The 17,126-nt window shown below is 42.0% G+C and overlaps 1 protein-coding gene across 1 annotated transcript; it reads left to right on the top strand.

The window, feature by feature from the left end:
* The first annotated feature begins 12,186 nt into the window (after positions 1-12,186).
* Positions 12,187-13,610, top strand: LOC129563446 (olfactory receptor 6E1-like). Its single transcript, XM_055437243.2, has 2 exons — positions 12,187-12,197; positions 12,596-13,610. The coding sequence occupies exons 1-2, from the start codon at positions 12,187-12,189 to the stop codon at positions 13,608-13,610; spliced, it is 1,026 nt and encodes a 341-aa protein (XP_055293218.2).
* Positions 13,611-17,126: the final 3,516 nt, after the last annotated feature.

The raw sequence follows: 17,126 nt of genomic DNA, 5'->3' as shown, positions 1-17,126 counted from the left end.
TAGAAAACTTAACTGGCCCAATTACCATGGAAAGATTTCAAGAAAGGATTAAATAGATACTATAAACTAAAATCTATGTTTTCAACAACAAAAACAACTCTTCTACAAATGGCTAATAAGTACATGAAAAGATGTGCAGCATCACCAATCATTAGGGAAATGTAAGTTAAAATCACAATAAAATATTATTTTATAGCCACAAAGATGGATATTATTTTAAAAAATTTTCTTGAACAGATTATACCAAGCGTTGGCAAGAATATGGATAGATTAGAATCCGGTGCATTGCTGATGAGAATATAAAATGATTCAGCCCCTGTGGAAAACAGTATGGCAGTTCCTAAATAATGTAAACATAGATTTACTGTATCATCCAGAAATCTCACTTCTAGAGATAAACCCAAAAGAATTGAAAGTAAGCACTTAAACAGATATTTTTACATTTGTGTTCATAGCAGCATTATTCACAACAGCCAAAAAGGTAGAAACAACTCAAATGTCTATGGATGAATGAATGGATAAACAAAATGTGGTGTGTACATACATTGGAATATTATTCTGCCTTAAAAAGAAATGGAATTCTGATAAATTAAATGCTACAACATGGAGGAAACTTGAAGACATATGCTAAGTGAAATAAGCAAGACTTAAGGTGGGCTGTAGTCCATGGGGTCACTAGGAGTCAGACACGACTGAACGACTTCACTTGCACTTTTCACTTACATGCATTGGAGAAGGAAATGGCAACCCACTCCAGTGTTCTTGCCTGGAGAATCCCAGGGACGGGGGAGCCTGGTGGGCTGCTGTCTTTGGGGTCGCACAGAGTCGGACACGACTGAAGCGACTTAGCAGCAGCAGCAAGAGGACAGATATAGTCAGATTCCACAATGTGAGGTATAGAGTGATTAAAAAAATATCATAGAGACAGAATGTAGAATGCTGGTTACCAGGAAGTGTGGGTAGGAATGGAGAGTTATTATTTGATGAATATAAAATTTCAGCTTGGGATGGTGAAAAAGTTCTGGACATGGATAATGGTGGTGATCTCACAACAATGTGAATGTACTTGACACCACCAAACAGTACACTTTAAAATGGTTAAAATAATAAATTTTAAATTATTATGTGTTTTACCCAATAAGAAAAGTACAGATTCCCGGTCAAAAACAAAACTGCATTACTTTGACTTGCTCCCTTTCTCTTATTTCTCAGTCAAACAATCAGCAAATTCTGTGGATTATACATTCAAAATATGTACTAAATCCACCATGTCTTACCACCACACTACCATCTTTGTCCATATAACCTTCCCCTTCCTCCAGGAAATCCATCCCTACTTGCCACACCAATCCCATGCCCATATCTCTGGAGGAGGACAGGGTTAGCAAACTCAGGTGAGGGGGAGGTGGACTTGCATAGTTAACACAGAGGAAGCAGAAACCACACACCCTTTCTCTCTGAAGATTTCCTGCCTGAAACAGGCCTTATGCATCAATAGAAATACAATTTACTTTAAATGAACTGAACTGAACTGAGCCACCAGGGAAGCCCTTGTACTAGTGGTCAAGATAACTCAAGTTAAAATAATAACCCTTTTGTTGGTAAAGTATTTTAGACAACTAATCCAATCCCAAAGAAGGGCAATGGTAAAGAATATTCAAACTACCACAAAATTGCACTCATTTCACATGCTACCAAGGTAATGCTCAAAATCCTTCAAGCTCAGCTTCAACCATATGTGAACTAGAAATTCCAGATGTACTATCTGGATTTAGAAAAAGCAGAGGAACCAGAGATCAAATTGCCAATATCTGTATGATCATAGAAAAAGCAAGAGAATTCTAGAAAAACATCTACTTCTGCTTCATTGACTACGTTAAAGCCTTTGACTGTGTGTATCACAAACTGTGGAAAATTCTTAAAGAGATGGGAATACCAGACCACCTTACCTACCTTCTGAGAATCCTGTATGCAAGTCAAGAAGTAACACTTAGAACTGGACATGGAACAGTCAATTAGTTCAGTCATGTCCGACTCTTTGCAACCCCCATGGACTGTAGCATGCCAGGCTTCCCTGTCCATCATCAACTCCCAGAGAATGCTCAAACTTATGTCCATTGAGTCGGTGATGCCATCCAACCATCTCATCCTCTGTCATCCTCTTCTCCTCCAGCCTTCAATCTTGCCCAGCATCAGGGTCTTGTCTAATGAGTTAGTTCTTTGCATCAACTGGCCAAAATATTGGAGCTTTAACTTCAGCGTTAGTCTTTCCAATGAATATTCAGGACTGATTTCCTTTAGTATTGCCTGGTTTGATCACTCTGCACTGCAAGGGACTCTCAAGAGTCTTCTCCAATACCACAGTTCAAAAGCATCAATTCTTCAGTGCTCAGCTTTCTTTATGGTCTAACTCTCACATCCATACATGACTACTGGAAAAACCATAGCTTTGACTCTATGGACCTTTGTTGGCAAATAATGTCTCTGCTTTTTAATACGTTGTCTAGGTTTGTCAAAGGTTTTCTTTCAAGGAGCAAGTGTCTTTCAATTTCATGGCTGCAGTCACCATCTGCAGTGATTTTGGAGCCCAAGAAAATAAAGTCTGTCACTGTTTCCATTGTTTCCCCATCTATTTGCCATGAAGTGATGGGAGTAGATGCCATAATCTTTGTGTTTCAGATGTTGAATTTTAAGCCAGCTTTTTCACTCTCCTCTTTCACTTTCATCAAGAGGCTCTTAAGGTCCTCTTCACTTTCTGCCATAAGGGTGGTTTCATCTGCATATCTGAGGTTACTGATATTTCTCCCAGAAATCTTGATTCCAGCTTGCACTTCTTCCAGCCCGGCATTTCACATGATGTACTCTGCATATCGGAGAAGGCAATGGCAAGCCACTCCAGTACTATTGCCTAGAAAATCCCATAGATGGAGGAGCCTGGTAGGCTGCAGTCCGTGAGGTCGCTAAGGGTCGGACACGACTGAGCGACTTCACTTTCACTTTTCACTTTCCACTTTCACACATTGGAGAAGGAAATGGCAACCCACTCCAGTGTTCTTGCCTGGAGAGTCCCAGGGACGGGGGAGCCTGGTGGACTTCCGTCTATGGGGTCGCACAGAGTCGGACACGACTGAAATGACTTAGCAGCAGCAGCAACTCTGCATATAAACTGAATAAGCATGGTGACAATATATAGCCTTGACATATTTGACATGGAACAACCAGGAAAGCAAAGTAAGTTGTATTCTTTAGAGAGACTGGTACTGCTATACTTGACCTGCATTCTAATTTTATTTGATGATACTTTTTTGGGCTTTCCTGGTGGCTCAGATGGTAAAGAATCCTCCTGCAACACAGGAGACCTGGGTTCAGTCCCTGGGTTGGGAAGATCCCCTGGAGAAGGGAACGGCTGCCTACTCCAGTATTCTGGCCTGGAGAGTTCCATGGACTGTAAAGTCCATGAGATTGCAAATAGTCGGACACAAAGAGCAACTTTCACACCTCATACACAAAGTATCATCTGTGCACAGTACATCATGTGAAATACGAGGCTGGATGAAGCAAACTGGAATAAAGATTGCCAGGAGAAATATCAACAACTTCAGATATGCAGATGACACCACCCTTATGGCAGAAAGTGAACAGGATTTAAAGAACCTCTTGAAGAAGATGAAAAAGGAGAGTAAAAAAGCTGCTTAAAACTCAACACTCAGGCTTCCCTAGTGGCTCAGTGATAAAGAATCTGCCTGTCAATGCAGGAGACATGGGTTCGATCCCTGGTTCAGGAAGATCCCACATGCTGCAGAGCCATTAGGCCCATGTCCCACAGCTACTGAAGCCCAAGAGACCAAGAGTGCATATTCCCCAACAAGAGAAGCCAGTGCAGTGAGAAGCCTGTGCACCAGAGCCCCTGCTTGCTGCAACTAGAAAAAAGCCCAAACAGTAACAAAGACCCAGCACAGCCAAAAAAAACAAAACAAAACTCAACATTCAAAAAACAAGATCATGGCATTTGGTCCCATTACTTAATGGCAAATATATGGGGGGAAATGGAAACAGTGAGTGCAGATGGTGACTGCAGCCATGAAATTAAAAGAAATACTTCTTGGAAGAAAAGCTATGACAAATCTAAACAACATACTAAAAAGCAGAGGCATCACTTTGCCCACAAAGATCCATAGAGTCAAAGCTATGGTTTTTGCAGTAGTCATATACAGATGTGAGAGTTGGATCATAAAGAAGACTGAGCGCCAAAGAACTGATGCTTTCAAATTGTAGTGCTGGAGAAAACTCTTGAGAGTCTCTTGGACAGCAAGATCAAACCAGTCAAACCGAAGGAAATCAGTCCTGAATATTCACTGGAAGGACTGATTCTGAAGCTGAAACTTGAATACTTGGGTCACCTGATGCAAAGAGCTGAGTCACTGGGAAAGACCTGGATGCTAGGAAAGATTGAGGGCATGAGGAGAAGTGAACAACAGAGGATGAGATGGTTGGATGGCATCTTCAACTCAATGGACATGAGTTTGAGCAAACTCTGGGAGATAGTGAGGGACAGGGAAGCCTGGGTGCTGTAGTCCATTGATCACAAAGAGTCAGACACGACTGGTGAATGAACAACAAAAATGCATTGAGTGCTCCATCAGGACACCTACGGAATAAAGACCAGAATCTCAATGAGAACTGCATTAGCCTCTGGCTCCAGATATCTCATAAGGCTGTAACCAAGGTACAGGCTGCGACAGTAGTCATCTCAATGGTTATCTAAGAGAGGATCGGCTCCCATGTTCACTACAGTGGCTGTTCATTAAGTCCTTGCTGGCTATTGGCTGCAGACATGAGTCCCTTGCCATGTGGATTTCTCTACTGGACAGCTAGTAATATGGCTTCCTTCAGAGCAAGCAAGAGAGCAAGAAAGGACATGCAAGATGGAACCACAGTCTCTTTGTAACATTCTCAAAAATGACATCTCATCCCTTCCACTGTATTCCATTCATTAGAAGACTATCACGAGGTACAGCCACACACAAGGGGAGGGGATAGCACATGGACAGGAATATCAGGAGATGGGTCATCAGGGCCACCTTAGAAGCTATCACAGGCACTATGTCAAATCAATCTGGGACACCAAATATATAGGCTATATCATGTCTAACTGAAAATTATGAAAGTTCTGGTCGACCAGAGGAGGTATACAATTTTCTATAAGCACACCTCAGCAGATGCAACCAATGTGTACCATGCACATTTCTTAACCTCAGCTATCCAGTCATATGAGCCTACTTCTTATAAGTTATTGATTAGTCATGACTGTTTACCAGGAATAAGGTGACTACACATGCAGTTTATATGAGGTGACCACATGTTTAGAAAGTGAGTTGGTAGCCATCTGACTACATTAAGGATAGCCAGACTATCAGGAAAGATAACCCTAGTCAGATTAACCCACTAATGCTCTTAGAGAACTGAAAGCCTGTCATTCATTTGCCTTTTCAAACATATCATTGGCTCCTAATCATACCATTTCTGACAGTCATGTTACATCGGCCAGTTTTCTCCAGTGCACAGAATAGTTTGGTGACCAAAGAAAGTGGGATTACAAAGTAGTTATAGCTTGAATGGCCCAAGGACCAAGACAAACACAATTTCAACATCCTTTTGCAAAGATTCACATAATAGAGAGGAAGCTCAACGGGGACTGGACATCACCTCTGTTTTGTTCACCACTCATAGTCATCTTCAGTACACAGTTTAGAATCTAGCAAACAGTAAGTACAGTTCAGTTCAGTTCAGTCGCTCAGTTGTGTCCGACTCTCCGTGACCCCATGAATCACAGCACGCCAGGCCTCCCTGTCCATCACCAACTCCCGGAGTTCACTCAAACGCATGTCCACAGAGTCAGTGATGCCATCCAGCCATCTCATTCTCGGTCGTCCCCTTCTCCTCCCACCCCCAACCTTTCCCAGCATCAGAGTCTTCCAGTGAGTCAACTCGTCGCATGAGGTGGCCAAAGTATTGCAGTTTCAGCTTTAGCATCAGTCTTTCCAATGAACACCCAGGACTGATCTCCCTTAGAATGGACTGGTTGGATCTCCTTGCAATCCAAGGGACTCTCAAGAGTCTTCTCCAACACCACAGTTCAAAAGCATCAATTCTTCAGCGATCAGCTTTCTTCACAGTCCAACTCTCACATCCATACATGACCACAGGAAAAACTATAGCCTTGACTAGACAGACCTTGGTTGGCAAAGTAATGTCTCTGCTTTTTAATATATTATCAAGGTTGGTCATAACTTTCCTTCCAAGGAGTAAGCGTCTTTTAATTTCATGGCTGCAATCAGCATCTGCAGTGATTTTGGAGCCCCAAAAAATAAAGTCTGACACTGTTTCCACTGTTTTTCCATCTATTTCCCATGAAGTGATGGGACCAGATGCCATGATCTTTGTTTTCTGAATGTTGAGCTTCAAGCCAACCTTTTCACTCTCCTCTTTCACTTTCATCAAGAGGCTTTTGAGTTCCTCTTCACTTTCTGCCATAAGGGTAGTGTCATCTGCATATCTGAGGTTATTGATATTTCTCCCAGCAATCTTGATTCCAGCTTGTGCTTCTTCCAGCCCAGCGTTCCTCATGATGTACTCTGCATATAAGTTAAATAAGCAAGGTGACAATATACAGCCTTGACGCACTCCTTTTCCTATTTGGAACCAGTCTGTTGTTCCACGTACAATTCTGAATGTTGCTTCCTGACCTGCATACAGGTTTCTCAAGAGGCAGGTCAGGTGGTCTGGTATTCCCATCTCTTTCAGAATGTTCCACAGTTTCTTGTGATCCACACAGTCAAAGGCTTTGGCATAGTCAATGAAGCAGAAATAGATGCTCTTCTGGAACTCTCTTGCTTTCTCCATGATCCAGCGGATGTTGGCAATTTGATCTCTGGTGCCTCTGCCTTTTCTAAAACCTGCTTGAACATCTGGGAGTTCACGGTTCACATATTGCTGAAGCCTGGCTTGGAGAATTTTGAGCATGACTTTACTAGCGTGTGAGATGAGTGCAATTGTGCGGTAGTTTGAGCATTCTTTGGCATTGCCTTTCTTTGGGATTGGAATGAAGACTGACTTTTTCCAGTCCTGTGGCCACTGCTGAGTTTTCCAAATTTGTTGGCATATTGAGTGCAGCACTTTCACAGCGTCATCTTTCAAGATTTGAAATAGCTCAACTGGAATTCCATCACCTCCACTAGCTTTGTTCGTAGTGACGCTTTCTAAGGCCCACTTGACTTCACATTCCAAGATGTCTGGCTCTAGGTCAGTGATCATGTTATCGTGACTATCTTGGTCGTGAAGATCTTTTTTGTACAGTTCTTCTGTGTTTTCTTGCCACCTCTTCTTAATATCTTCTGCTTCTGTTAGGTCCCTACCATTTCTGTCCTTTATCGAGCCCATCTTTGCATGAAATGTTCCCTTGGAATCTCTAATTTTCTTGAAGAGATCTCTTGTTTTTCCTATTCTGTTGTTTTCCTCTATTTCTTTGCATTGATCACTGAGGAAGGCTTTCTTATCTCTCCTTGCTATTCTTTGGAACTCTGCATTCAGATGCTTATATCTTTCCTTTTCTCCTTTGCTTTTGGCTTCTCTTCTTTTCACAGCTATTTGTAAGGCCTCCTCAGACAGCCATTTTGCTTTTTTGCATTTCTTTTCCATGGGGATGGTCTTGTTCCCTGTCTCCTGTACAATGTCATGAACCTCCGTCCAGAGTTCATCAGGCACTCTATCTATCAGATCTAGTCCCTTAAATCTATTCCTCACTTCCACTGTATAATCATAAGGGATTTGATTTAGGTCATATCTGAATGGTCTAGTGGTTTTCCCTACTTTCTTCAATTTCAGTCTGAATTTGGCAATAAGGAGTCATGATCTGAGCCACAGTCAGCTCCTGGTCTTGTTTTTGCTAACTGTATACAGCTTCTCCATCTTTGGCTGCAAAGAATATAATCAATCTGATTTCGGTGTTGACCATCTGGTGATGTCCATGTGTAGAGTCTTCTCTTGTGTTGTTGGAAGAGGGTGTTTGCTATGACCAGTGCGTTCTCTTGACAAAACTCTATTAGCCTTTGCCCTGTTTCATTCCGTGCTCCAAGGCCAAATTTACCTGTTACTCCAGGTGTTTCCTGACTTCCTACTTTTGCATTCCAGTCCCCTATAATGAAAAGGACATCTTTTTGGGGTGTTAGTTCTAAAAGGTCTTGTAGGTCTTCATAGAACCGTTCAACGTCGGCTTCTTCAGCGTTACTGGTTGAGGCATAGGCCTGGATTACTGTAATATTGAATGGTTTGCCTTGGAAACGAACAGAAATCATTCTGTCGTTTTTAAGATTGCATCCAAATACTGCATTTCGGACTCTTTTGTTGACCATGATGGCTACTCCATTTCTTCTAAGGGATTCCTGCCCACAGTAGTAGATATAATGGTCATCTGAGTTAAATTCACCCATTCCAGTCCAGACATTCCTAGAATGTCGATGTTCACTCTTGCCATCTCCTGTTTGACCACTTCCAATTTGCCTTGATTCATGGACCTAACATTCCAGGTTCCTATGCAATATTGCTCTTTACAGCACCGGACCTTGCTTCTATCATCGGTCACATCCACAGCTGAGTATTGGTTTTGCTTTTGCTCCATCCCTTTATTCCTTCTAGAGTTACTTCTCCACTGAGCTCCAGTAGCATACTGGGCACCTACCGACCTGGGGAATTCCTCATTCAGTATCCTATCGTTTTACCCTTTGATACTGTTCATGGGGTTCTCAAGGCAAGTATACTGAAGTGGTTTGCCATTCCCTTCTCCAGTAAGTACAGTAGGTACTCAATAAACATTTATTGAATGAATGATTAATTAACTAATTAAAGGTCCTTCACCTCCACACACACTCCAATTTATTCTTCAGGTCTCAAGTTTATAGAGTTGGAAATACCAGAACACCTTACATGCCTCCTGAGAAACCTGTATGTAAGTCAAGAAGCAACAGTTAGAACTGGACATGGAACAATGGATTGGTTAAAAATTGGGAAAGAAGTACATGAAGGCCGTATATTGTCACCCTGCTTATTTAACTTTTATGCACAGTATATCATGAGAAATGACAGGTTGATGAAGCAAAAGCTGGAATCAAGATTTCCAGGAGAAATATCAACAACCACAGAAATGCAGGTGACACCACCCTTATGGCAGAAAGTGAAAAGAAACTAAAAAGCCTCTTGATGAAGGTAAAAGAGGATAGTGATAAGGCTGGCTTAAAATGCAACATTCAAAAAAACAAAGATCATAGCATCCAGTCTCATCACTTCATAGCAAATAGATGGGGGAACAAAGGAAACAGTGACAGACTATTTTCTTGGACTAAAAAATCACTGTGGATGGTGACTGCAGCCATGAAATTAAGACACTTGCGGCTTAGAAGAAAAGCTCTGACAAATCTAGACAACGTATTAAAAAGCAGAGACATATCGCTTCTCAGCCTTTTGGCTAAGATCAAGCGTAAAAAGCAGAGCCATCACTTTGCCCACAAAGATCCATAGAGTCAAAGCTATGGGTTCTGCAGTAGTCACGTACATATGTGAGTTGGATCATAAAGAAGGCTGAGCACCAAAGAATCGATGCTTTCAAACTGTAGTGCTGGAGAAAACTCTTGAGAGTCCCTTGGACAGCAAGGAGATCAAACCAGTCAATCCTAAAGGAAATCAACCCTGAATATTCATTGGAAGGACAGATGCTGAAGCTGAAGCTCCAATACTTTGGCCACCTGATGAAAAGAGTTGACTCATTGGAAAAGAACTTGTTGCTAGGAAAGATTGAAGGCAGGAGTAGAAGGGGACGACAAAGGATGAAATGGTTGGACGGTATCATTGACTCAATGGACTTGAGTTTGAGCAAACTGGGGCGGAGGGGTTGGTGTAGGACAGGGAAGCCTGGGTGCTGCAGTCCATGGATCACAAAGAGTCAGACACGACTGGCAACTGAACAACAACTTTATGTAACTTTATGTAACTCAGGAATACCTTTCATCATCCTTCAGTCTGGTTCAGGATATCCTCTGAGCTCTTCTTCAGACACTAGTCACAGTAGTAATTAATATTTATCTGATTATTTAATGTCTGTCTTCTCCACAAGATACTGCCTGTCTGTGGCATCTAGAGCCATACTTATCACACGAAAGCACATCACAAAACTTTTTGAATGTTTTATTAACTGTGTTTCTTTGTTACAGTTAAAATTCATTAGAGGTTTCTCAGCTTCTCAGTCAAAACAAAGTAAACTTTAAATCCCAAAATTGAAGAAAGTAAGAGGTAAGGGACCTTCTTAGGTCCTATTACCACTGATGATAATGAATCTCCAGGGAAGCATAGCTCCATCCAGTAAGAGAATAACATGAATCTCTAGGTTGGTTAAGTTTGAGCTCTGCAACTTCTGTATCTCTGAGCTTCCAAGGAGACCAAACAGAATCCCAAGCAGTCCAAGACAAAGAGTCTGCCACAATTATTTTACCCCAGAACTCTCTATGGACACCATACTCCTGGAAGGGCCAGAAACTTCTTAAGCCCAACTGAAGATGAGTTAAACTAATCAGCATCTATTGATGTCTGTCTCTGCCTTACTATATGAGGGATGGAGGAATAATAGGTTTTCATATCCATTTCCCCAGGAATGTGGTCCATGATATGGTGATGGATCAGAAAAATAGAAGCTTCCTGAGAAACTGGTGAAGTTCTGGGGAATATCCAGAGATTGTTCATTTCTAAGGATATCTAAGGATGTGTGGATAGCAAGAGAGTCAGAGAATATTTCTTAAGAGAGATTGGTTGTTGGAAAATATGGATATTTGCAAACACCTGTGTGTACTGTGTACAAGAGAATAGGACCTACTTGTGTCCATGATCTGCAGAACATGTTACAGCTCTGGCGCGTCCTTCATTTCGCATCTCTGGTGAGCCCCCAAGAGGCGTACTCCTCAGGCAACACTGCAGAGTTGGGAGTTTCCTGTGAAAACCAGGAGTCTCCCCTCATCAGAACTGCCTTGAAGACAACTGAGCATCTCAGCTAGTATCTGGTGAGGTAATCTACATTGGTGCAATTTTTGGAGTCGGGAAGGGAACTTGATTCCTCTGGATGCTCTGGCTGGAAGCCTGCCATCTATTTTCAGGTGTCCACTGGCAGGCTGTGGCACAGCTCACTTCTTTGATTTTTTGCATCATTCTCAGTATCCTGACTCAGGAACAGCTGATGGCTCACAGAATCATTATGGCTTTCCTTCACTCTGTTCACGGACAGTCATTTATTTCCCCTTTGTCTCTCTCAAACTTTTTTACCCAACTCTTAGTCCAAATGGGCTCATTGTGCTGGCTTCTTTTCTGATTTTGAATTTAAGTTACTTTATAAGCAATAATAAAAATAATAAAGAGACAGAAGAAAAATTGCCTGCCATCGTCCCATCCTATTATGGCAATTATGCTCATTTTTCTGTGTCCTCATCCAATTCTTCTCCATATAAATACATATTTTACACAGCTATACTGCACCGTGTTACCATTTCTCTGAGGCAGGCTTATCACATTAGTTTCTGCTCCTGTCTCAGAGAGTCAGCTCTTCTTCACAGAAGCTTGCCTTTACCTGTTATTTCTATAAAGGACAACCGATGGCAAGAATGCCTACTCCCTTATCCAGATTTCTAAGTGAGTGAAGTCGCTCAGTCGTGTCTGACTCTTTGCAACCCCATGGACTGTAGCCTACTAGGCTCCTCCGTCTGCAGGATTTTCGAGGCAAGAATGCTGGAGTGAGTTGCCATTTCCTTCTCCAGGGGATTTTCCCAACCCAGGGATCGAACCCAGGTCTCCTGCATTGTAGGCAGATGTTTTACCATCTGAGCCACCAGGGAAGTCAGTAAGACACTGTTAAATAATGTAAGAACTAGAAAAAATTATTCAAAACAAAGACATATTCTCTAAAATTGAAATTGAACCAATGAACAATTTTAAATATGAGCATTTATCATTATTATTCTTCATTACTATTACTTAGGAATTTATCCCAAAGAAGTAACCATGATGCCTAATCTACAAATACATGTTTTATTCCCACTGAAGAAGCAGAGTTTGGTGAAGTTAGAGAACTGGCCCCAGACAAGTTAGTAAATGATGGAGTTCAGGTACAAACACGAAGTCTCTAACTCAAATGCCTCTGTAACAAGTTTGGAGTAAATTTTCCATTAGTGTTTTTGATAAAGGCCTGTGACCAATGGATGCAGGATTTGAAGAGGAAATACTTTATTTGAGAGATCCCTTAAAACATTTGGACAAATATGGGGAAAAAAACATCATCTGATCAAGATTAAAGGGACACACACTTCCTAAGTAAGAAAAACAGAAAAAGAATTGGTAAAGGCAAAATTTTCCCCAGAGAATACCAGACAATTAAATCAAAGTATGTGACTTGATGCTAACTCAGTGAGGGATCTGGACAACCGGCCTGAGGAGGGAGGGAAACGGACTTGCAGGGGGAAGAAATAAAGGATTCTTTCAGCTCAAAATCCCTCTTTCCTTTCAGTTCCAAGTGTCCTCAGATCCCCAGAACATCACGACTCCTGAAGCCGCACACCTCTGATCGGCCATTCCCAGCAGAGGCCAGAGGAGCCACGGGGAACCACACCACTGTCACCCAGTTCATCCTGCGGGGGCTCTCAGACGCCTGTGAGCTGCAGATGCTCCTCTTCCTGGGGCTCCTCCTCACCTACCTGCTCACTCTGCTGGGGAACCTCCTCATCGTGGTCCTCACCCTCGTGGACAGGCGCCTCCACACCCCCATGTACTACTTCCTCCGCAACTTTGCTGTCCTGGAGATCTGGTTCACCTCGGTCATCTTCCCCAAGATGCTGGCCAACATCCTGACTGGAGACAGGACCATCTCCCTAGCAGGTTGCTTTCTCCAGCTTTTCCTCTATTTCTTCCTGGGCACCACAGAGTTCTTCCTACTGGCAGTGATGTCCTTTGACAGGTATGTGGCCATATGTAACCCTTTGCGTTACATCACCATCATGAGCAAAAGGGTCTGTGTCAAGCTAGTTTTTTCTTCTTGGGTCACAGGATTCTTCATCATCACCATTCCAGGTTTCCTCACATTCCAGCAGCCATTCTGTGGTCCCAATATCATTGATCATTTCTTCTGTGACAGCTTTCCACTCCTGGAACTTGTATGTGCAGACACAAGTCTGATCGAGCTTCTGAATTTTATCCTGGCCAACGTCAGCCTACTGGGCACTCTGTCCGTGACGGCCACCTGCTATGGCCACATCCTCCACACCATCCTGCACATCCCCTCAGCCAAGGAGAGGCGGAAAGCCTTCTCAACCTGCTCCTCCCACATCATTGTTGTCTCTCTCTTCTATGGCAGCTGCATCTCCATGTATGTCCAGTCGGGCAAGGGCGGCCAGGGGGAGGACAGGAACAAGGTGGTGGCCTTGCTCAACACCGTGGTGACCCCAGTGCTCAATCCCTTCATCTACACCCTGAGAAACAAACAGGTGAAACAGGTGTTTAGGGAGCAGGTGAACAAGCTCTTCTAATAAACCTGTGGATCCAAGAGGCTGCACATAAGAGCCCCAGTCAAGCTAAGGGGACATCAGGCCTCTGCAACACATGGAGGTGTTCTCATCCAGAAAGAGCCTGATGACATGTTTCTGGGGTGCCAGTCACTGTGCACCTCAGCATCAACTCATAAGCTCTGGGGCCCCTCAAGGCAATTTTAGTAATGATCAGATTTAAATATTTCTCTTCATTCCATCTATGTCTGCTTGGCTTCCCAGAAGAATATAAGTTCTTTGGTGGCAGGTACTAGCTGTATTGGAGAAGGGCATGGCAACCCACTCCAGTATTACTCCCTGGAGAATCCCATGGACAGAGGAGGCTGGTGGTCTACAGCCCACGGAGCCACAAAGAGTCAGACATGGATGAAGTGACTTAGCACACACATACACACACGCACTAGCTCTGTCATTCACCATAAGCCTCAACAACAATCCATTGTCATAGACCAAATAGATAGTCTGTAAGTACTTTCAGTCTGACTGATTGCTTCGTGTCTGTTTCTCCAGCACCCTCAGAGGAGTACAGTCCTCTGGTAGCCCTGTCCTCATTTCACTCTTTCACTCCTGTCACAAAAATACATCAGCAAGAACTCAAAAATAAGAATAGCTACTTATTATTTTACACAGAAGTTACTTATACTTCTTTAGTATCAAAACTCATAGACATTCCTCATTCCTACTGAGAAAGATGCTTCTATCTACTAGCTGGTTACTTCCCTGAGTCCCAGTTTTCTGATCTGTAAAAGAGGATGACAATATCCATTCCAGAGGATTGTGATGACATATCAGAGATATTCTATGCAAAGTGTCTCTAGTGACGAGAGGATAATAAATCCTCACGAAATGTTAGTTCCTTTCATCTGTTTCTCACTCACCTTCCCTATGTTCTTTTGGTTTTCCACCAGTCACTAACAAATGCTTTTTTGTTCAAAATGCCTTAAATGTTTAAAAATGCTACAAATTGTATATTCAAAATGTTATAATAAATCATATATAAAGTTACATACAGTATTTCACTTTGAAATTTGTTACTAAGTTGTTTAATATTTGATGAAGTTGAAATTAAGCCATAGTGGTAAACAAAGATTAAAGAAATTAACATATTCTTAACCAAGAATTATTACATGAATAATATGTTCAAGGAAATATTCTATGTCATCTAAGAGATAATAATTTATGCCCTTGAAGAATCTGAAGTCTGATAAGGAAGATAAAAGGACACAAATAGCTATAGTCTAGAGTATAAAATGATTTTTTTAAAGAAAATACCATATGTATACTAACGCATATATATGGAATTTAGAAAGATGGTAACCTTAACCCTGTATACGAGACTGCAAAAGAGACATAGGTGTATAGAACAGTCTTTGGGACTCTGTGGGAGAGGGTGAAGGTGGGATGATTTGGGAGAATGGCATTGTAGCATGTATATTATCATATGTGAAATGAAGCACCAGTCCAGGTTCGATGCATGATACAGGATGCTTGGGGCTGGGGCACGGAGATGACCTAGAGGGAGGATATGGGGAAGAGGGAGGTGGGAGGGGGGTTCAAGAAAGGGAACACATGTACACCCGGGGCAGATTCGTGTCAATGTATGGCAAAACCAACCAATATATTAATGTAAGGTAATTTGCCTCCAATAAAAATTAAAAAAAAAAAATAATAATAAAAGTGGAAAGAAAAAAAAAAGAAAATACCATATGTAGCTCTTCAACAATAAATTTGAAAAAGAGAAAATTAATGATTCCCTAGAGAAAGAGAATTTTCAAAAATCAAAAAAGAAATAGAAAATTTAACTAGGCAAATCACCACAGAAAGATTTCAAAAGGGATTATGTATCTGCTATAGACTAAAATACAATGTTCTCAAGAACAAAAACAAATAGTTCTACAAATGGCCAATAAGGACATGAAAAGATGTGCAACACCACTAATAGGGAAATGCAAATCAAAATCACAATGAGATACTACTTAACACCCATTAAGATGGCTATTATTTTTTTCAATATTTGTATACAGAAAATAGCAAGTGTTGGCAAGAATGTGGAGAAATTAGAACTCCTGTGCATTGCTGATGGGAATGTCTAACGGTGCAGCCAGTATGGCAGTTCCTAATAAAAAAGGTAAACAGACTTACCATATCATCCAGCAATCTCACTTCTGGGTATATAACCAAAAGAACAGAAAGAGGGACTCAAAGAGAGATCTTTATATCCTTGTTCATAGCAGTATTATTAATAATAACCAAAAAGGCAGAAACAACACAAATGTCCACAGATAAATGAATGGATAGCCAAAATGTGGTATGTACCTTCCGTGGAATATTATTCAGCCTCAAAAAGGAATAGAATTCTGGGGTTTCTCTGGTGGCTCAATGGTAAAGAATCAACCTGCCAATACAGAAGATGCAGGTTCAATCCCTGGTCCAAGAAGATCCCACATGCAGCAAAGAAACTAGGTTCATGCACCACAACTACTAAGCCTGTGCTCTAAAGCCTGGGAACCGCAACTACTGAGCTAGCACACCTCAGCTACTGAAGCCCATGCCCCCTGGAGCCCGTGCTCTGCAACAAGAAAAGTTACCAAAATGAGAAGCCTACATACCACAAGAGAGTAGCCCCTGCTTCCTGCAGCTAGAGAAAAGCTCATGCAGCAATGAAGACCTAACACAGTCTAAATAAATAAATGAATGCTATCGGGGACCAGCCTCGATATGGCCCAGGGTATCCTCGGGATGAACGGCGTCAGTGTCAGAGAGAGAGAGAGAGAGAGAGAGAGACAGGGGCTGATGATTCCTTGGTTTAAGCAGGAAACCAATAAAACCCCAGCACGGGGTTTGCTCTGTTTACGTAGGCCACAGGCGCCCTCTCAAATCACTGGAGGCACCCCACCAGGGCACCCCCTCGAGTGGGTCTTAGAAGCCCAGGCAGATAAGTAAACTCAGAGGGCCCAGCGCTCCAAGGATCTCAACCAGAAAAAGGAGAATAGAGAAAAGGACGGAAAAAGAGAAAGAACGACACGGGGAGACCAAGCTTCAGCGAGCAAGGCCCAAAAGTTTATTTTCCAGTGCTGCTTTTATTGTGCACATAAAAAATAGAGAAAGAGAGGTATAGAGTCACACCAAAATCACGCAGGGTCAGCAGTCTTGACCCTTGTCAGGATCAGGGCTCATTTTTGTATGTCTCGTGATATACAAAAGTTTGGGGTGGTTTACATCATCTTCTGGCCAGGAGGCCTGCTAACAGTTTATGGCCCTCTCTCCTAACAAAGGTTAGTTAGCTAGAAAAAGTCTTATATTCTTTTAAAGTGATTTTCCTAAAGTCAGGTGCTAGACACATGACAAAGTTACATTCCTATAAGGCAGAGGTGTAGTAAGCTACAAGAAAGGAATTTATTAACTTAAGATCTGATGTGGTTAAATCAAAGCCTACTACTTATTTTCTCTATATATGATTAATATATTTCCAAGGATACAATAGATAAACTTTGCAGC

This window comes from Moschus berezovskii, chromosome 9, assembly GCF_049115385.1.
Source record: "Moschus berezovskii isolate FMDL1 chromosome 9, NW_MosBer_1.0, whole genome shotgun sequence".
NCBI classification, from domain to species: Eukaryota; Metazoa; Chordata; class Mammalia; order Artiodactyla; family Moschidae; genus Moschus; species Moschus berezovskii.
The sequence above is the reverse complement of the archived record's forward strand: the minus strand, read 5'-3'. Positions and strand labels throughout refer to the sequence as shown.